The sequence below is a fragment of the Acinonyx jubatus genome, chromosome C1, assembly GCF_027475565.1.
Source record: "Acinonyx jubatus isolate Ajub_Pintada_27869175 chromosome C1, VMU_Ajub_asm_v1.0, whole genome shotgun sequence".
Classification (NCBI taxonomy): domain Eukaryota; kingdom Metazoa; phylum Chordata; class Mammalia; order Carnivora; family Felidae; genus Acinonyx; species Acinonyx jubatus.
Genome location: NC_069381.1, coordinates 116,988,877 through 117,010,260, shown reverse-complemented (window position 1 = coordinate 117,010,260; position 21,384 = coordinate 116,988,877). Strand labels below are relative to the sequence as shown.

Below are 21,384 nucleotides of genomic sequence, written 5' to 3'. Positions count from 1 at the left end.
CCCTCTCAATCTTCATGACCAGAAGAACTCATCTCGCTAATATCTTATGGCCTTTCCAGAACTTTCCAGAATATGTACAGCCCAGCCCTAGTGCGTGTGCCAGGGGAGGATATCAGGTAAAAAGTGTGCATATCCAGCTACCTACCCATCACTGAGCCATACTGCGGGCAGGCCCCTGCCCAGCACCTGACAGACATCCTGTCATTTAATCTGGATGACACCCCAGGCAATGGGTGCTGTTGGCCTAATTTTACACATGAGCAAAATGGGGCTCAAAGTAAACTGTGCAGAGTCATAAAGACCCCCCAGAGGCTCTGTTCTTTTTTTTTTTTTTTAACGTTTATTTATTTTTGAGAAGAGAGAGACAGAGCATGAGCAGGGGAGGAGAGAGAAAGAGGGAGACACAGAATCTGAAACAGGCTCCAGGCTCTGAGCTGAGCCCCGACGCGGGGCTCGAACTCGCGGACCACGAGATCATGACCTGAGCCGAAGTTGGACGCTTAACCGACTGAGCCACCCAGGCGCCCCACCGGAGGTTCTGTTCTTAACTACCATGTCACTGTGCCCATAGAATTCCCAAAGAGGGGCAGTCGGTTAAGCGTCCGGCTCTAGATTTCTGCTCAGGTCGTGATCTCACTGCACTGACAGTGTGGAGCCTGCTTGGGATTCTCTCTCTCCCTCTCTTTCTGCCCCTCCTCCCTCAAAATAAATAAATAAACTTTAAAAAAGAAAAAGAATTCCCAAAGAGATTTCAACGAATCATTGGGTTTGTGTGATACTAATTTAGGTATATTGTCAAATTACCTCCACCCTGAAAATACCGTTCCAGGTTTCCTCCTGCTGTAGTAACAACTACATGGAAACACAGAGGTACATCAGCCTGTGTTCATTTTGTATACTATGCATCATTTTGGGTTTTTTTTGGTAATTTAATGGCTAAAATATTTCTCATGTTTAAAACTCAAATACATGTACACAGATAAAAAATAAATATACTTCAGGTATTTGCCAACAGAATCTTAGCAGTTAACAATTTTCTAAGGATCCATCCTTTAGATGGAATTTCACATGAATGAATTTAGATTTGAGTACCTATAGGTAGTATAATGTGAAAGCCTCTAAAATTTCGAGCCTACGCTCTGTGACACCGGCCGTAGAGACCTTAGGCAGATTGGTTTATGTGAGCCTCCGTCTTCCCATCTGTAAGGAGGGGATGCGACGTCTATGATCCAGGGTTGTGCACAACATCACATAAAGGCATTCGTACACAAAAAGCCCACCGCAGCCCTCACGACACATGAGTACCTTGTCATTTCCTTCCCAGGTTTCCTTAAATAAGGGATACACATTTGTTTGCACAGCCTTACTAAATTCTTAAAAATCAATAGTCATACCCAATTCACGTATATATACCTATATATAAAAAAATTATCCACTGTGCATAAAATCATGTGAAAGGAATGACACAGTAACTATCCACTGACATTTTATTTAACGTGATAGAGTGCCACTGTCTTAGTGCAAAGTGACCTTAACCGCTTGGAAAGTCCTTATTCTTCCTGCAACAAATCATACGGTGAAGGAAGACCTTCACCAGGGTCATGTAATTCGTAAGGGCTTCTTTGGGAATATGTACAGGCATCTTTGGGGACTTTGAAGGAAAGTCTCAGTAATTGGTTTTAATGAGGCTTTTTTCCCCGCACAGGACCTATCCTGTCTCCCTTTTTATGTGTCAGGCCCATAATGGCGGGGACCACATTTTCTCTTTTGTATCCCCTAGCCAAGCCAACTCAAATCAACAAAAACATTTTAAACAGATAGTGCATATCCAACACTATGTCAGGACACGGAGAGAATATACAAGACGCAGAAAATTGTGGTCCTAGCTGCGGGGCACAGATAATCTCGTCAGGCAATTTTGGCACAGGCTGAGTTATCTGGATATTATTGCTGGTACGTGACTTCCTTAATGTAAGTTCCAGAAAGCCCAATAGCTTTTAGAAGATTATACGATGCAATAGGGAAAGTGAATCCATTCCTTCGTATGCAAATAAATAGACCTATACATTTATGAAGTCCTGATATGTGCCAAGCAGGGGAGCTACAACAGTAAGACTTGAGCCCCAAGCTTGGGGAGAGCCCCATCTTGTGGGGAAGATCAACATATGGAAAAGCAAGGCAACAGTGTGCTAGAAGTGCTGTAGAAGACTGGCCAGGACATGGTGAGGACACAAAGGAGGGCAGAATCGAGTCTACTGACTGTGAAGTGACAGGACGGGGGGGTCAGAGAAGATCTTGGAGACGAGCGGTCCTTGACTGCCTCCCAAGATGAATGGCAGTCGGGTGGAGAGGGGGTGGAGCATTCCAGAAAGCAGTGTGAGAATCCGGAGGTAGGTGGAAGCATGCTGTGTCCAGAGAGAGTAGGTGGTGGGAACAGAGGAGGGCTTTGGGAGAGAGGAAGCGGTCGCCGAATCACTAGCAAGAGAAAAGGCTGGAGATGTGCTTTGCGATTAATCCAAGAAGTCCCCAATGCCATGCTAGAGCATGCACTTTATCCTGAAGGAAATGGGGACCCATCAGGTGGTTTTTTAAACGGGGGAGGGGGTGGAGGGGAGAGGGCACCTGGGTGGCTCAGTTGGTTGAGCATCTGACTTCAGCTCAGATCACAATCTCATGGTTGGTGGATTTGAGCCCAGCATCAGGGGGCTCACTGCTGTCAGCTCAGAGCCCACTTCGGATCCTCTGTCCCTCTCTCCCTCTCTCTACCCCTCCCCTGCTCTCTCTCTCAAAAATGAATAAACATTAAAAAAAAAATAAACAGGGAGGGACACAGTCAGACTTGCATTTTTCTAAAACAGAGATCACTCCGGCAGCAAGTGTGAAGGATGGACCCGATGGACGAGAGTCTGTAGGGAAGGACACCAGACAGGAGAGTGTCTCAGTGGTCAAGATGAGAAATGAGGAGGGCCCAAATCAGGACAGGAGCAGTAGAAAGAGAAGCGGAGGGCGTTCTTATGCAGTGTTAATTCCAGGAATTCTGAGCTGACTCATCCTGAGGAGGTATCAGAAAATAGTGAGAAGAAAAGAAGATACCACTCATGGTAGTTACAATGAGGAATTTTTTTTCTAGCACACCCAGTGAGTATAAGAAGCCGCCCTTTTACGCTTAGAGTCCCTCCTGGCTTCCTTACAAAGACAGTGTGGTAGTTGGCTCTGAGCAGGCTCTAAACGTCCCCTCCATCACTTACTAGCAGGGTAACTGAGTAAATCTATGTAAAGTGCTCTGGTGAGGCCCCACACGGACTACACACTCACTAAATACTAGCTATTAAGTACTAGCTGTGACTACATTAGCTGTTACTACACTATTGCATGGTCTCCCTTTTCATGGCTTGGCTTGGCTTGCAGAGGTTGCTGACCCTGGTTGTGGGAAAGATACTCAGACGTGGCATTTTCAAATACGGCTTCTGCCACTCACAGGAGGTCTACATGAAGGGAGCAGCCACCAGCCCAAGCAACTAGCACACCCCAGTTCTTAACACATAGATGCCACAGGTTCCCTCTATGTACATGCCCCCCCGCCCAAGACCCACCCCGCACTGCACCCCTGTGCGCCTGAGTGCACACACTTCAGAAGGTACTGGAAGGATGGCTAATCATATATTTTTTTCATAAGAGCTGAGACACACGGTCAAAAACAAGGAAAATTTCATTTTTTGTTCAGAAGAACAAAGAAGATTATGACCTTGAAGATCTGTAAAGGGGACATGATGCTTGTTCAAAGACATTAAGGATCTTTTTGATTACTTGAAGCTTTTCTTTTTTTTTCTTTTTTTAAGTTTATGTATTTATTCTCAGAGAGAGAGAGTGTGTGCACATGTACCTGTCACTCCCAGGCAGGAGACTGGAGGTTTATTCTCTGGGCTCTGGGACCTGGAACATTCTGGAGGAACAAGTCTCACCCAAACACAGAGCACTCGTATGGAGCTTTTAAACACCTCAAGCTTAGGAGCACTGGGGTAGCTCAGTCAGCTAAGCATGCAACTTTGGTTCAGGTCACCATCTCACAGCCTGTGAGTTCGAGCCCCGCGTTGGGCTCTGTGCTGACAACTCGGAGCCTGGAGCCTGCTTCAGATTCTGGGTCTCCCTCTCTCTGCTCCTCCCCCATTTGTGCGTGTGCTCTCTCTCAAAAATAAATAAGTGTTTAAAAAAAATTAAAATAAGTAAATAAATAAATAAACACCTCAAGGTTAAATATAAGTGGACATTTAGGGAATGCCTCTACGATGGAAGAAAGAACCCAAAGCCAACAACTGGGAAAAGGAATGCAGAGAAAACAGAGACACTATGAGGAGCAGAAAAAACATTTAAATAAAATAGCAATTATTAATATCTTTAGAAGAAAAGAGAAGATATCACACCCATAAAGAAAGGATACGATAGAAAAGAAATACAGAACGAGAAGGAAATTGAAAATATGATAGCAGAAATATTTAAAAATAGAAAAATAAGGGGGTGGCAGAGTGGCTCAAGTTGGTTAAGCATCCAACTCTTGACTTCAGCTCAGGTCATGATCTCAAGGTTTATGAGTTCAAGCCCCACATTGGGCTCTGTGCTGACAGTGTGGAGGCTGCATGGGACTCTCTCTCTCTCTCTCTCTCTCTCTCTCTCTCTCTGCCCCTCCCCTGCTCTCTCTCAAAAATAAATAAATAGGGGCACCTGGGTGGCTCAGTCGGTTAAGCGTCCAACTTCAGCTCACATGATCCCATGGTCCGTGAGTTCGAGCCCCGTGTCGGGCTTTGTGCTGACAGCTCAGAGCCTGGAGCTTGATTCAGATTCTGTGTCTCCCTCTCTCTCTCTGACCCTCCCCCGTTCATGCTCTGTCTCTATCTCAAAAATAAATAAACGTTAAAAAAACTTTAAATAAATAAACTTTTTTTTCTTTAAATAGTAAGATAAAGCTGAGTAAACTTCCCAGGAAGGAAAACCAAAAGACAAAAGTTAAAAGTTTAGAGGAACAATCCTGGGAGTCTCATATCTGGCTAATGAAAATGCCAAAGAGAACAAACAAAACAGAGAAGAAAGAAATCACTAAAGAGCCTATACAAGAAAACTTCCCCAAACTCAAAGATACGAGTTTCCAAATTAAAAGTGTCTCCCAAATGCCCAGTCCCCCAAATCTAAAACACACCCTTCACCAAAGAGAGAGGAGTTAGGTCAGGAAACAGTGGTAAAAGTCTTTCAGTATGATTGATTTTTTTTTTAACTTGGTAAGAAGTTACACACATTTTTTCATTCTCAAAAAAGAGGGGTGGGTTCTTTTGATAATTTGGAAGTAGAGTTTCATTCTGTTCTCTATTTTTATTAAATTATCCTTATGGCTGGTAACAGAAATTGAGTGGCTATATTATCTTTCCTTAAATATTAAACTGGGCCAACCCTAGCATGTTGTATATGAATTTGTGATAACAAACACATGTATAAAAGACATCTTTCTCTTTTTCTTTCTTTCTTCCTTTCTTCCTTCCTTCCTTCCTTCCTTCCTTCCTTCCTTCCTTTCTTTCTTTCTTTCTTTCTTTCTTTCTTTCTTTCTTTCTTTCTTTCTTTCTTTCTTTCTTTCTTTCTCTTCCTTCCTCTCCTCTCCTCTCCTCTCCTTTCTGTCCTTAGTTTTTATTTAAATTCCAGTTAGTTAACATAGAATGTAATATTAGTTTCAGGTATACATCCTATTTCTTCCTTTTTTAAGTCTGATTCCAGGTCCCCATCTGGCTTGAAATTCAATCTCAGCCATTAATTGACCTTTCTTATCCTCTACCGCAAGGTTATGCAAAGGTCCTGGGGCGAAGTATTCTAGGATTCTCTTTTAGTCATCAGTTCACAGTGGCTTTCCCAGAGGAAACTATTGTTGCTATCCATGTGGTCCCGAGAAGCTGAGCAACCGGGCATATTCTATGAGGAATGGAGGTCTGGAGTCTTGAGTACAGTGGGAGGGCTTGTCCAGTTGGGGGTAGCAATTTCCTCCCCAGAACACACAAAACTTCCAGTGGTAGAACTTGCCCTGTGGAATCATTCCAGCCTCCCGGCCTGCTCCTCCTTCCCCTCCATCTCAAGACTTACGGCAAAATCTGCCTGACCAGCTAAGGCTCCAGGAAAGACTGAAAAGAATCTGTCTTCAAACTCTTCTGCTTTCAGTCTTAAAGCACCCCTGGGTGAAAACACCAAAGAGCCTGACCACCTTGGAATGACGGGAGAAAAGAATACAGAGAATTGCATACAAATTCCTATCTCAATAAACTACTCTGTCCCCTTGGTCTGGAGACTTGAGGAAGGCCAGTCAGCAGAACCTTTGCACATGGGTCTTAACATGTTTCTGTCACACATGGGAGACCTGAGACCAGGGACTGCTCATGAGGTCATGTGAGCCCCATTCTGCCAGGGGCTGTAACCGTTTGGAAAAGGAAGAGCTGGGAAGGAGTTGATGAGCTCCCGCTTGGTGCGGGCCTTCCTAGGATTGTCACATGTGACCAAGCCTCTCCTCAGCATCTTGGCCTGCAAGCGTCTACCAGCTTTGGTGTGTGCATTAAAGAGCTAAGTGGCACTGACAGGACTGAGGACCGCAGTTAGACCCCAAGAGAGTCCCCAGAGCTATACAGAGACCCTGCCATCTCGGGCCCTACCCTCTGCCCTAGAGTTTTCTTCCATCGACCAGACTCCAGCTGAATCATGAAAAGAACATGCAGAGGAAGTTCTGCACTGTGGCAGGCTGGTTCTTTATTCTGTTCGCTACCTTACGGCAGTATTTCTTTAATAATCTAGAAATAAACAAGGTTTTCTGTAAACTATTCAAAGGGTTAATGGTACCGCCTCATCACGTGTGAACACTTCCAGCCTCCAGAAGGGACGAGATACTACCTCGTGCAAAACAACTGCCATGTCCCTGAGGCGGCAGTCACCCTGCTTCCAAAGCTCTGGGCTCTGCTGCAAACTCACCTTGTCACCTGCAGAAGGATCGTTTCCAAGCCCCTCCGCCGAGCACAATGTCTTCTCTAACATCACTGGTTTGGAAAGGGATTTGTTTAAGCATCTAAGCTCAGCTAAACAAAGGGAGTTGCACACAATGCAGTATCCTTGGAAGCTTTAACAAAGGATCTATTAAAACTTGCTTGCCAATTTTCAATCTTTAGCTTCCAAAAGTAATGCTCGACAAATAAGCAGGGGAATTTTCCAAAGCATTAATGCGTTGTTGGTATTCACTTTAGAAATAAGTAACATTATTGAGGTCTAACCGATTAAAGCTAGTATTGGTTTTGAAGTAATCAGGCACTGACTTTTGAAAGAAATCTGAATTTGAGGCAGTAGCCGTCCCATGATCACTTTCGAACAAGAGTACAACATTCCATACCATTTACAGGCTGAAGGCTTTGACTTTCAGCTAAAGGACTCCAAGGCTTATCTGACAGGTGGACAAACCTCCCCAGCAAAGCACAGTCACTGACAAATGTCCAGCCCTCTCGCCCTTGAGACTCCGAGGCCCAGGCAGACTCTGCTGACACCTGGTGGCAGACCGTGAGTTCAAAGCTGATCTCCCTCCACCTGACCTGCTGCCTGGATTTCTAGTCCGTGTAACGAACACCTGCTAAAACAGCAGGAAAGGTGTTTTGTGGAGGAAGAGCTGCTCTACAAGATCTAAAGGTTAATAGCGGGGCATTAGCACCACTGAAGAAGTCTGGGCAGGTACCAAGAATATTCACACTGCAAAGCCTGCCTTTGCAAAATTGTTCTTCCCAAAGATATTTGTCTGAGCAACCTCTGGATCCACTTCTGTATCTGTTCATTCTACCACGCCTCCCCTGCTCCTGTTCTTTATGGCCGAAGAATACAGAAAGGAATGGCCTTATTCTTACAAAAAGGAAATTTAAATGGCTCTGCTGTTGTTAATGAACTCAACCCTAATTGGGAAAAACTCCAACCAGAAGAAAGAGGACAAGTACAGGAAACATTTGACTGGTAACATTTTGACAAGTAACATGCCGAGCGTTAGCTTCATCCAAGGGCAAGGCACCCAAGGAAAGGGAATGGGAGGGAAGGTTTTGTGGAAAATGAAAAGTTGAGTCCTTGCCTGGGTCCCAGGAGCAGTACTGGGCAGTATTATGGGAGATGACAGGTGCAGGTGGAAGGGAGAGAATTCACAAGCAGTGGAAAATACCTGACTTGTAGGAAAAGGCCTGGCTTTACTTCCCAATGTGCTTCTCTCTTTTGAGAGAGAGAGAGAGAGAGAGAGAGAGAGAGAGAGAGAGAGAGAGAGCGCGCACCCGCACACTCGAGCAAGTGGGAGAGGGGCAGAGAAAGAAAATCTTAAGCAGGCTCTATGCCGAGGGCTAAGCCCTATGTGGGGTTCAATCTCACAAGCCTGAGATCATGACTTGAGCTGAAATCAAGAGTCTGATGCTTAATTGACTAAGCCACCCAGGCGCCCCACTTCCCAATGTTTGATGTGGGATAACCTTTCATTCTGTGCCTAAACCTTCCCTCTGTGCAATGAATCTTCTTTGTGCAACAGCAACGTCACAGTTGTCCCCAAAATAGAGTATGTGTGTGCCAGGCACTGAGCCAGGTCATCTGACCAAAACCTCAGAGCCCTTCTGTGAAGTCAGTGCTATCATACCCCATTTAACAGGGAAAGAAACTGAGACACAGACAGACTGGGTGGCTGGCCCGAGGTCACACCTCCCAACTAGTGACAACATATGCATTCTTCTAACCCAGGGCCGTCTGCCTTCAAAAACCCTCCTCTTTCCTCCTTCCTCACGCTCGCCAAAACCAAACACTGGGGGAGAAACAGTTCCGATCCATGCCAAAGTGCACCACTGGCCGTTTTGAATTTGTGTCATTTCAAAATGTCACCACAAGTTCACTTCTGGGTCACTTGTAAAACAAGCAACTTTGCTTTAAGGTAAGTGGGTGGCAGGGGCGGGGGGGAGGGGGGAGATCCTGCTGTAATTTGTACAGTTGTAGGATCCATGGTTCAGTTCCAGCAGAAACCGAGTACAGCTTTCCAGGGACAGTGCAAACAGAAACAAATGACAGTCTAGGCCACCTATGTTGCCTCTTGTGAATAACCACCACGGCGCTTTTTCCAGCTCACGCGAGAACCCAGCTGCAGAAAACACCTGGCAGCAGAGGGAAGCCACAGGTGCCGCAGCACCCAGCTTCAGGCCAGTAAAAACCAGCTAACTCTTGATGAGATGTTTCATCTCACGTTCAATTCCTCAATTCCATCCGAGACACATATGCGCGCAGGACTGCTGACCAATTACAGCCTACGTCCGTGTATAAATGCGGATGGCCGTTCTTCAAGTGCAGAAGCTTCTCGGGTTTGTCCGATCGACACGGGTCTCCTTTGCTATGAAATGAGCTTCAAGAATCTATAAAGTTTTGCTTTCAGGCTCAAATACAATCTCAAGGTCATTCATTCATTCAAGAAATATTTATGCTGCCCCACTAAGTGCCACAGACTTCTATACACTGGGGGCATTCTAACAGCAGGAGACAGACCAGAAAAAGTTTTTTTTTTTTTTAGAGTTAGAGGGGCAGGGAGTGCTGCAGGGGGCAGGCTTTTGCTATTTTATATGGGGTGAGCGGGGAAGTCTTTAACAGCATTTATGCAGACACCTGACAGAAACGAGGGCAACTCACAAAAATAATGAGGAGAAAAGGCATTGCAGGCAAAAGGAAGAGTGAGTGCAAAGGCCCTGGGCTATGAATGTGTTTGGCATGCACCAGGAAGAGAAGCAAGGCCAAAGCGGCTATTCAGAGAGAGGAGAGATGCTGGTTGAAGTCACATAAGCTTAGGGGCTGATCACATAGGACCTCACAAATCTCAGCAAGAAATTGGCTTTTTTCCTCAGCAAAGGATGACAAGATTTAGGTTCTGGAACAATCACTCTGACTGCTGGGGGAGGGACACCATAGCAGGGCAAGGAGTAGGAGCAGGGGGTCCTAGTTAGAAGGCTCTTGCAGTAATCCAGGGGAGAGATGGTGATGCCTTGGGCCAATCAGTAGCAGGGAAAAAGGCGAGTAGAGGCTGGAGGATATACTTCGGAGGTGGAATTGACAGGGCTGGCTGATGGACTGGATGCAGGGTAGAAGAGGAAAAAGAAAAATGTCTCCAAAGTTTTGGGTCTACACAAACGGACGAGGGTTCTTTCCTTCGGTGGGGAAGACCGAGGGGTGACCAGGGGAGGGGAGAGAGCTCAGAAGCTTGTTCTCTGACATGTTAAAGTCTGAGATGTCTGTTAGCTCATTCGCCACCTTAATGGAGATATAGAGTGGCCAGTTAGAGGTACGCGTGTGGGGCTTGGGGGAAGATCTGGGCTGTGGGGTAAAATGAGGAGTCGGCAGCATGTAGTTGGTGTTGAAAGCTGTGAGATGCCTGAGCTCATCACGGAGGTAGATGCAGTTAGAGAAGCCAGGGGGACTGGGCGTTCCAGTATTGGAGGAGATAAGGGCGGGCGGAGGAAATGAGGTTGAGTGGCCAGTGGAGCACGAGGAAGCCACAAGAAGCAGGGGTTTGCAAGAGGAGGGTGTCCGTTGCTTTTGTGTCAAATGTCCCTGACAGGTAGACTCAAACACGGAGAAGCACATTCCTCTGGCAACAGGGGAACCACTGGTGACCCTGCCCGGCGCCATGTCAGTAGACCGAGGGGGACAGAAGCCCAACCAGAGAGAGTTCAAGGGAAGCTGAGAAGTGGAAAAAAGGAGGGTGTGCAGAACTCTGTCAAGGGTTTGTGTTAACAGGAAGATGGGAGTCACCCCAGCATGTTCACATGCCGGTGGGAATGACCCGGAGGAGGGGTGAGGACAGCACTGTGGTGGTGCTTGGGGGCGGGGGCGGGGAGGATGCCCAGATGGAGGACAGACTTGGAAAGGGGCACTGCTGCTGGCTCACCACCGTCACAAGCAGGGGGACACGGTAGTGGGAGCAGGAGCAAGCCACCCGCCGATGGCCTGTCTTCTCAGTGAAACAGGAAACAACAGGAGCAGCCCTCAAGAGGAGAGGAGGGGTCAGGGTCGAGGGTCGAGGGTCAAGGAGAATGTCCACTGGAGGACGAAGGAACCAGGGATGTGCGGGGCTGCTGGGCAGCGTTAGGAACTTACTGGAGCCCGGCACTCATGAACCAAAGCTTTGTCAGTCCACATGCTTGTATCCAGCCGTGTGCAGGCATTCCAAGCACAGAGTGGGACTAAACCCAGGGGCATGGCGGATGAGGACCAGAGAATCTCTGGGGAGGGGAGGGGCAGTGAAAAGGTGGTAGGGGCCACAAACTCGAGGCCCGGCGAGGCTGAAGAACCACTGAGGGGGTGGGCGTGGAGGGGGAGGGACGGAAGGGCAGGGGGCCACGGGTGGAAAACGAGAGGTGTAGTTATGAAGACCGTGTTGCCTACTGGGGTGTGGCTACTGATGATGACCATAGCTAAGGTGTGACTGTGGGAGCAGGAGGCCGAGATGGAGTACGGGATCAGTACATCGCAGCCAGGCTGGTCAATGACCTGAGAGCCCCGCGGTAGTATGAGGCTTCTCTGTACTGAACCCTGACCAGAGCAGTACTGGAGAGGTGACGGTGAGCCAGGAGCTAATATGGTGAAGGAATGGGGGGCGGGCGGCCGGGGGCCTGCAGGAGTCTGCAATGGGGGGTGGGAGGTAGGCAGGGCCTAGTCTGATGGCACTGGGAGCAAAGTTGGGGGTTAGAGGGAGGAGGAAGGACAAGGATTAGGAAATTAAATGAGTTTTTTTGTTTGTTTTTCGCTAAACAGAATTTAACACTGAAAGGATAGGAGAGAGCTCGTGATCTTTCTGGCTCCTACCACGAACTCCCCTCCCACAAATGCTGGCGGGGCACAGAGAGAGGTGGAGGGTGGCAATGAGTTTGATAGTGTGGGTCCAACGTGCGCGATGGGGGCTGCCCGGGCCTCCAGAACCCAAGACCCACCGCCTTGACGGTGGAGTTCAAAATATTAACCTCCAACCAATTAAGTAACTATCCTGCCAGCTTCAGTTACTTATGCTAATCTAATGAATCAGAAGAGTTCTGAGGAAAGTAAGGGAAACTGCGAGCAACCAGTAATCAGAGCCCTGCCCCCAACACGCATGCACACACAACAAAGAAAAGATGACAAGGGTCGGTACCTCAAACACCGTTATCCTCAGATTTCTCTTCCCGCCACAGATGCGAGTCCACAGTCTCAGACACCCCCTCCTTGCCTCCATATGCAGCGGCAGTTTTCCAAAGGGGCCCAGGCAAAGCCGCCTCTCTGGGTGTCCCAACGAGGCAGGAACATCCTCACCTCCCCAGCCTGTGTGTGGAGGAGGCAGAAAGGAAAGCAACTAAAACAGCTTTGCTGAGGGAAAGCTCCTCAAACTCACATACAGCGAGGCTTAGCTAAATGTGGGACTAAATGTGGGACTAGGGCCTGTATGTTCCTGTGGCACAAGAACAACTGAAAAGGGCACAGAACCATGTAGAAGGGGTGCCAACCAATAACAATGGGACAGCGTCTCCTGGCCGACACCCTTGCTACCATGTTTCTCCAAGGGCCCAATATTGCTAAGTGTGGCATTTGAAGCCAGGAGGAACCTGTTCTGTGACTTCTCAGGTTTTAGGTCTTGGGCGAGTGTCTTCATGTCTGAGAGCATCAAGGTTCTTGGTGCCAAAATAAAGTTGATGGCTGCTGCAGTGCTCATAATAAGCATAAGACACTGTGCACTTACCTTTGTGCTAGCCCTGCGTGCCCCTCGATCCCCAAAACTCTGTGAGGTGGGCATTGGCTTCTCATTCTACAGATGGGGTTCTGCTCGGAGTTCTTTCCAACTTGAGGACTTATGAGATCATACTTACGACACCTGCAGTGTCTGGAACATAGTGATGATTCCAAAGGAAAAGGATACTCCTGAACCGTGTTTAAGAGAATGAGAATATTTTAAATATCAAATGATAGCACTTTAGAACGCATGTGTAAATAATGAGATATATGCAGAAAAAAGTATGGCATATCGGGCTATGCAAAGGAATGATCTTGAAAGAAGGGGATTTTTACTTACCTTAAAAGTTGGTTGTTTTTAACAAGCAGATGTTACCTGCTTATTAACCAAAATTGGGGAGGCTGGGGGCTCAGTCGGTTAAGCGTCTGACTTTGGCTCAGGTCATGATCTCACAGTTTGTGGGTTTGAGCCCCGTGTCGGGCTCTGTGCTGACAGCTCAGAGCCTGGAGCCTGCTTTGGATTCTGTGCCTCCCTCTCTCTCTGCCCCTCCCTTGTTCATGCTCTGTCTCTGTCTCAAAAAAATAAAAATAATAAAATAATAATAAAATAAACAACAACAGAAAAAAACACACCAAAATGATCAGAAACACTAAAAAACCTATATAGAAGAAATAACCCTAGATGGGATAACCAAAATGTTACTGGAGATTGCCTGAGTTTTTTTCCTTGCTTCTTTTAATTTTTTAAAATTAATTTTTTTAAGCAGGCTTCATGCCCAGCATGGGGCCCAAACTCACAACCCTGAGATCAAGACCTGAGCTGGGATCAAGAGTCAGATGCCTAACTGACTGAGCCACCCAGATGCCCCTATTTCTTTTCATTTCTATACAGATATTAGTTATTAGTAATTCTTAACACAAATACATTCTCCTTATAAACATTACAGGCTTTTATGATTTTAGGACTTTCACCTCCCAATTGTGGTCCCCTCCCTAGAGGTAATCAGAGTTACCAATTTGGTGTATATTGTTTTTTGCACATGTACATATGTGTATACAATGTGTATATTCATATATATGTACATATATAGACACATTATAGGTATTATTTTGTGCCTTTAAACAAATGACATCAGTTTGAGTCCCTCTGCAATTCCATCAAGATGTCCCGAAGACGGTCGCATGTCAGTAAATAATATATGTGCCCCTCATTGTTTCAAATTAAGTAGTTGAGAATCCAGATACACTGTACTTTGTTTACTCTGCTATGACTTTAATTAGGTTGTTTACAGTGTTTTTCTATTGCAAATAACACTGCGGTAGATTCCCTTATAAATGCCTCCTTCTGCAGGCACGAGAGGGTTTCACTGGGACAGATTCTGGGAAGTGGAACTTCTGGGTCAATGGAATCTGCACTTTTGGTTTTTTAATAGATACCACACCTAAGGGACTGCACACGAATTTCTACTCCCACTGACAGCATGGGTACACATCACTGCCAATATTTATTACCAAACCTTTTTACTTTTTGCCAACTTGACGAATGAAAATGTATCCTTTTGTTTTGAATCTCCTTGAATAACACCATGTGCTCCTTTTCACATGTTTATAAGCCATACAGGTTTCCTTTTTCATGAACTCCTCCATAAAATGTGTCTGTTTTTTTGTGGCATGTGTGTCCATTTCTCATAGACTTATTATAATAACAGTTATTCACATATTCAGGAAACGAATCCTTTGTCTATGTAAAAATTTTTTTCATGTTTATTTGAGGGGGGAAGGGGCAGCGTGCGCGCACGTGCGAGAGAGAGAGAGAGAGAGAGAGAGAGAGAGAGAGAGAGTGAGTCCCAAGCAGGCTCCTCTCTATCAGTGCACAGCCTGACTCAGGGCTCGATCTCACTAACCCAACGGTAAGATCATGACCTGAGCCGGAATCAAGAGTCAGACACTTAACCGACTGAGCCATCCAGGAGCCCCATTCTTTGTCTACTTTATAACTGCAAATATGGGGCACCTGGGTGGCTCAGTCGGTTGAGTGTCCGACTTCAGCACAGGTCATGATCTCACGGTTTGTGGGTTCGAGTCCCGCATTGGGCTTTGTGCTGACAGCTCGGAGCCTGAAGCTGCTTCGGATTCTATGTCTTCCTGTCTCTCTCTGCCCCTTCCCCACTCACGCTCTCTCTCTCTCAAAAATAATACATTAAAAAAAATTTTTTAAATAACTGCAAGTAGTTTCTCCCATTCACTTGTCTTTCAACCTTTTTTTTTTTTTTTTGAGGGAGGGAGTTAGTTTTTCATAGAGACACATAAAATTTAGCAAATTACAGTATTTGCATTTTGTGTTTTAAGGACTTCTCTATCCCATGGTCATATATATAATCCATTTTTTTTCCTAATAAGCTCATCATCTTGTTTTTCATGTCTAGTTATTTAATCCATTTGAAATTTATGTGAATGGTAGCAAGTAGGACCCTAACTCACTCTTGTCACGCCTAGCCAGCTGCTAAAAATATCCTTTTCTTTTTTAAATTTTATTTTTTTAAATTCACATCCAAATTAGTTAGCATATAATTATCCTTCTTTTCTTACAAATACATTTATTATATACTAAGTTTCCACATACATTAGTTTTACTTGTTATTCTCTTTTTTTTTTTTTTTTTTTTTTTTTTGGTCTATTTCTGTATCACTCCCCAGTTGTTTTAATTATATACCTTTAAAGCACATTTTGACACCTGGTGGGTAACCCCCCCTTCCTTTTTGCTTTTTCAGTTGATCGTGGCTCTTTTCGCACATTTCCTTTTCCAAATAAAATCTCTAAGCCAGTTTGTCAAACGCCAATATAAATCCTTGGGGGTTTTGATGGAGGTTACACTAAGTTACAGGTTCGGTACAAACCTATGTCTTTACGACACTGGGGTTTCCATCTATGAACATGTGATCCCTCTTCGCTTAGGTCTCTTATATCCTCTAGGAACGTTGTGTGCACACGTCTCAGTAGGTTGGTCATCAGGTGCTCTGGAAGTCTCTCGTTACTTCTCCTAATGTGTCACTTGATACGCTTGGAATCCTGTTGTCTGCAAAGGGATGGTTTACCTCCTCCTCTCCAGTATCTGTGCTCCTTATCACTTTTCTTATTGTATTGGCTACAACAAGACCTGCAGAACAATTCTGGATAGTCCCGGCAGCAGTGGTCACCTTGGTCCTGCATCTTCTCTGATAGGTCTGCCTAGAACACTTGTCCAGTAAGCGGGTTCTCTGTGGACAACTTTTGCTAAGCAAAGGGCACATCCTTTTCCTGCCTTTCACTTACGCCCGGGGTTGCAGATCATCAAATGCTTGTTTGGCAGCTACTGAGAGAAGCGTAATTTCTTTCTCCTGTAATCTACAGATTTTGTGAATTACTTTGATAGGTTTTCTGTAGTTCTGAACCAATCTTCCATTCCTGGTAAAAGCCCTCTTCAGTCATAAGACATTTCTAGTTTTGATTTCCACACCTGTGTTTATAACTATATGTAACTGTCTAATCAGGAAAATACACACCAAAACAAAGGACTTTGTATGCATCTTTTTGCATTATTTGTTAAAAAAGAAAATATACAGGTGAAAAAAAAAAAGGCTTCATTTTTCTTAGAAAAGAAAAACTCGGGGCGCCTGGGTGGCTCAGTCGGTTGAGCATCCGACTTCCGCTCAGGTCATGATTTCACGGTTCATGGGTTCGAGCCCCGCATTGGGCTCTGTGCTGACAGCTCAGAGCCTGGAGCCTGCTTCGGAGTCTGTGTCCCCCTCTCTCTCCACCCCACCCCTGCTTGTGCTCTGTCTCTGTCTTTCAAAAACGAATAAACATAAAAAAAATTAAAAAAAATGAAAAACTGGTGTGTAAACTGAGTGCAAAATGAGCAAATGTAATGTGCTCTAACCTGTTCTTCTCCTCACCAAATCCCCTACTTGGGTCAACGCCCTCGCCATCAAGCCAGCCACTCGCTCCGGCAAGAATCACCAAGTCCCCACTCTTCCTTCTGCTACACCCTCCACACCCAGCCCTCACCAAGCCCCAGACTCCCCCAGTCCCTCCACCCCACACCTCTAACTGGAGGCCACAGGGCTGACAGGGCAAGGTCACAACTTCAAGATACACCCAGGTCCAATCCCACTGTACACGACTGCATCACTTTGGGTGAACTACCTTACCTCTCTGGGCCCCAATTTCTTTATCCATAAATAGATATGATACTATCTAGACTGAAGAGCTGGGGTAAAAAGTGAATGAAATAATATATGTAAAGTACCCCACAAGATGCTTGCCATGTAACTTGTGACCAAATGTCAACACTATCTCGCGAGAAAGTCTCCTCCCCTCCCCTTCCCCTGTGCCGAACTCTGGAGGTCAGGCCATCCAGACTTTTGCCTGGTCCATGACAACTGTCTTTCTGCCTTCTAGATGCTGCGGCCAAAGCTCCCTTTCTAAAATACGAATCTAGTCCTATAATTTATCTGTTTAAATCTTTCCATTGGCTCCCTACTACCTACTAGGTAAAGTTCCAACTCCTTAGCATGATAGATAAAGCCTAGCTCAGCCTCCCTTCTGGCCTTCTCTTCCTCCCCTCTGGTGCAAGGGCCTTCCACTCTAGTACATTGAAATCTGTAACTTCCTGCGGAAAATCCCAAGTTCTTTAACGGCATTTTGCCTTTATACATGCTGGTCCCTCTTCCTAAAAGCTTTTCCCTTATTTTCTACTAAGTAAAAATTCCTATTCAATCTTTTAAGAAAAAGCTCAACGGATACTTCTTTTAAAATAAAAATTAGGGGCGCCTGGGTGGCTCAGTCGGTTGAGCGTCCGACTTCAGCCCAGGTCATGATCTCGCGGTCCTTGAGTTCAAGCCCCGCGTCGGGCTCTGTGCTGACAGCTCGGAGCCCGGAGCCTTGTTTCAGATTCTGTGTCTCCCATTCTCTCTGACCCTCCCCTGTTCATGCTCTGTCTCTGTCTCAAAAATAAACAAACATTAAAAAAAAAATGTTTTAATAAAAATTAACCAAGGGCACCTGGGTGGCTCAGTTGGTTAAGTGTTCAACTCTTACTTTTGGCTCAGGTCATGATTGCAGTTTGTGGGACAGAGCCCTATTTCGGGCTCCATATTCACAGCATGGAGCTTGCTTGGGATTCTCTCTCTACCCTCCCCAGCTCTCTTCTCTCTCAAAATAAACTTTAAAAAAAAAAACAAATAAAAATAAAAACTAAGCCTGCACAGAATACAGAATTAACTATCCCGTCATCCATTGTTCCCATGGCAGCTTCCACTGTTACTATATTAAAATTACTTGCTTAAATATCTTTCCCCACTTGCTGAGGCAAAAACTGTGTCTTATTTCAGTGTTTATTCACTCCTCGGGAGCCTGGGTCATTGGTCCATTCAGCCCTTTTTTAATGAATGAAACCATGAATAAACTTTCTCTTTTAAATAAGGCTCTACCATACTAAATCTTTCAACAAGCCCCAAAAAACCATATTTTGATTATGTTAATCAGACTTTCAAAGCTGGTTTTTTTTTTTTTTAAGTTGGCCTCTACCACAATGTAACCAATTTGTCCTACTAGCAATTTTGAGGGTTCTTGGAATAATTCTAGGGCCAACTAACTTCGTAGGAGTTCTCATTAGATCCACATGCTGTCCGAGAGGCCCCTTTGAAATCAGGACTCTTTAGGAACTGGTAGTAGCCATTATAGGGAACCCAGAGTATTATATTATTTTGAAAAAAATGTACCTTCCATGACTTAGACTTGTTCTCAGTGAACAATTTTCTTCCAGAAGTGCAAAAATCCTGCTACCTTTTCTCTCCAAAGAAATGAGTTTGGTTCTATTATAGTTTGCTCCTGAAGTAAGGAAACACAGCTCGGGGGGTGGGAAATCAGTCGTGTTATTTGTGTGGGCTGAAATATGAAAAGAAAAGAAACACTCTTACATCAGAAAACCTCTCACTGTGGCCAAAAAGATGCCACTGGTGGTCATGAGAGACTCATAATCTCTGCTAACCAAAGATGGTAACGGTCCACAATGGCTCTAATGGAAACCATGGGAAGAACACAAAATGAACAGAATGACCTTAGTCTTATATTCTTTTTTTATTAAAAAAATTATTTTTGAAATTTATTATTTGAGAGACAGAGAGGGTGGACACATGCAAGAGAGCACGTGTAGGGGAGATGCAGAGAGAGAGAGAGAGAGAGGCAGGGAGAGAATCTCAAGTTGGACGCTTAACCGACTGAGCCACCCAGGCGCCCCATCTTCCAATCTTTTTAAGGAACCCAACATGCAAGCCACCCAAATAACCCCTAATTTCAGAAAAATAAGTTATGACTAGAGAACCAATCGTCCATGATGATTTTTGGATAACCATTTCTTTCACTTAAAAAAAAAAAAATCGTATGTTTTTTTTCTCATAAATAAATACATTATTTTACAACAAGAAAAAAAGAAAAAGTACAGACCTGCAGGGACAGAAAACACCACAGACTTCAGCAAAAATCGCAGAGCCTACGATTAATTTTTTAGGTTTATTTATCAATTTCAAAAAAAAAACTCACTAGTGGGATAAAGAGCTTAAGACAGGTATGCAAAAAGGGAGCCCCCAATGGGTTTTCACCAGGATGAAATGGGATTAGCTTTGTAGTTCTTATAATCTTCTTCACAGAAGAATGCAATTTCAGTTTCATGAGCTGGAAAAAAAAAAAAAAAGACAATGGAAAAAAAATGTTAATGTAAAACTAGATTTTTAAGCAAGTATTGAAATCCATATTACTCTGATTCAGTGTTTCAGACGCCGAAAGTGAGAAAAATGAGCTACTTGTTTGGTTTCACATTTCATCAAATCAACAAGAAGTATCGGTTGTTGTTGTTAAGAATTCTGAACTCGAATAATTTAAAATTAAAAAGAAAAATACCCAAGAAAACAATTAAAAACAAGAATTCGTACAAGACTCTGGTGTCCAGGAAACCATAAAATTGCTCATGTTATAGACCTCTTAACAGTCCTAGAAAATTAACGTTTATTTTTTTTTCCCCAAATTTGCTGCTCCGTTACTGAAGGCGGAGGAAGAATGCTCTTTTTTTGTCTCTCTGAAATTAGCCTGTAGGTATAATAATTTAATACTTAGAGGATCAGTAGAATACTTTACAGATCACTTTACATTCTCCCTCATGACCCATCAAAATATGTGTCTGAAGAAGTTAATTTTTTGCCTGCTTATGACTAATTCATGAGGCTTCAACAATATGCAAAGTGAAAGACACAAATTGGCTTCTACCGCAATACCTTCAAACACCTCTAATTATTCACAGGGGATATAGCACAGCTAAAGGACCCACAGAGGGGCAAAGCAGTCACATTCTTTCAACCCAGCAGGTCAAGGACTCCGTCTTCTAAAACAATAAGTCAGCAACATTATTAATTCAGACTGGAGACAAATCTGATGGAAAGCCTTCCAATTATTAAACATGCAATTCTTTAAGGTGTGCGCCAACAAGTTCCACATTCGTTTTTTAAATTAAACCAGAAGTTAATACAGTCTGCTTAGCTTTTACAGAAAGAGCAAAAGGGTCTTCAGAATCTCGACAAGAAAACAGACAAGATTATTTGTAATGAATACTGATCACTCAATTAACATATCCTCTAAAAACAGACAAGTAAAACTCTTCAAGCCAAATAAATAGGATAATAGGGAAAGATGCCAAGGATTACCACCCCCGGGTCTCTTAGTTTACCAAACTCATATCATCGCTAGAATTTACCACAAAAGAATGAAATTAAGGAGCTTGGCACAGCACTTCAGTTAAAAAAAAAAAAAATGCTGGTCTTAAGAATATCAAATTTATTGTTTCTCAATCATGGGTTGCCTGTGCTCATTACAGAAAACACAGAAATGTGGAAAGAAGAAAATAAAGACACCCATAGTCTCAGATCCTCATTCCAGCCTCACTGCATCTTCAAGATTAAGTGAAGATGAATCTTGATGAAAATCAGATTACAATCTCGGCACAATGAGCCTGGGGGTGGGGAGGAGGTGGGCAGAGAGAAACGGAGAATCGGTGAGGAGGGGCTGTAAACAAATGCAGCCCAGGCAAACCAGAAGCTCACGTATAGCTACATTTTACAAGAAAACAGCCTTTAAAAGAATGGCTAAGAGGCCCCGCACTTGGAATCAGTAAACTGTTGACAAGGGGGCTTCAGAAAATTCAGTATTCAAAGAGAAGATGTTTTGGGGTCTGTCCTTTCTACAAAAAGCTCCCGGGGTTTCCTTTTTTGAAGTGAAGCAAGCCCAAAGGTAGACCTATATCATTTACAAGCGATGCTAATCGTTCTTCAAATGGAGAATGGGCAAAAGGCACCCTGTTCTTAATAATCACAATGCAAAGTGTTATCTAGGATGTGTTATTTACATACAGAACTTTACACAGTGCTTTGCCCACACAGCACTTTGCTCAATACACACTAACTGTAATTACGGTTTTCACTTACTGCAGCTGACATTTATCTGTACCCCTTTTGAGAAAGGGATGCATCGTATGGTTCCTCAGTACCGCAGTAACAGGTTCAGAATAAGCGGATGCAAAGAAAACACTGACGAAGC

General features: G+C 44.4%; 1 protein-coding gene across 8 annotated transcripts in view; it reads right to left on the bottom strand.

Moving 5' to 3' along the window:
- Positions 1-18,685: 18,685 nt before the first annotated feature.
- The window catches only part of CC1H2orf76 (chromosome C1 C2orf76 homolog), a 69,468-nt gene continuing 66,769 nt past the window's right edge, over positions 18,686-21,384 (bottom strand). For all 8 annotated transcript variants that reach the window (XM_053214911.1, XM_053214909.1, XM_053214910.1 and 5 more), the window contains one exon: positions 18,686-19,473. In XM_053214911.1, coding sequence (XP_053070886.1) covers positions 19,397-19,473 — 77 coding nt within the window. In that variant the 3' untranslated portion in view covers positions 18,686-19,396. The remainder of the gene's footprint in view (positions 19,474-21,384) is intronic.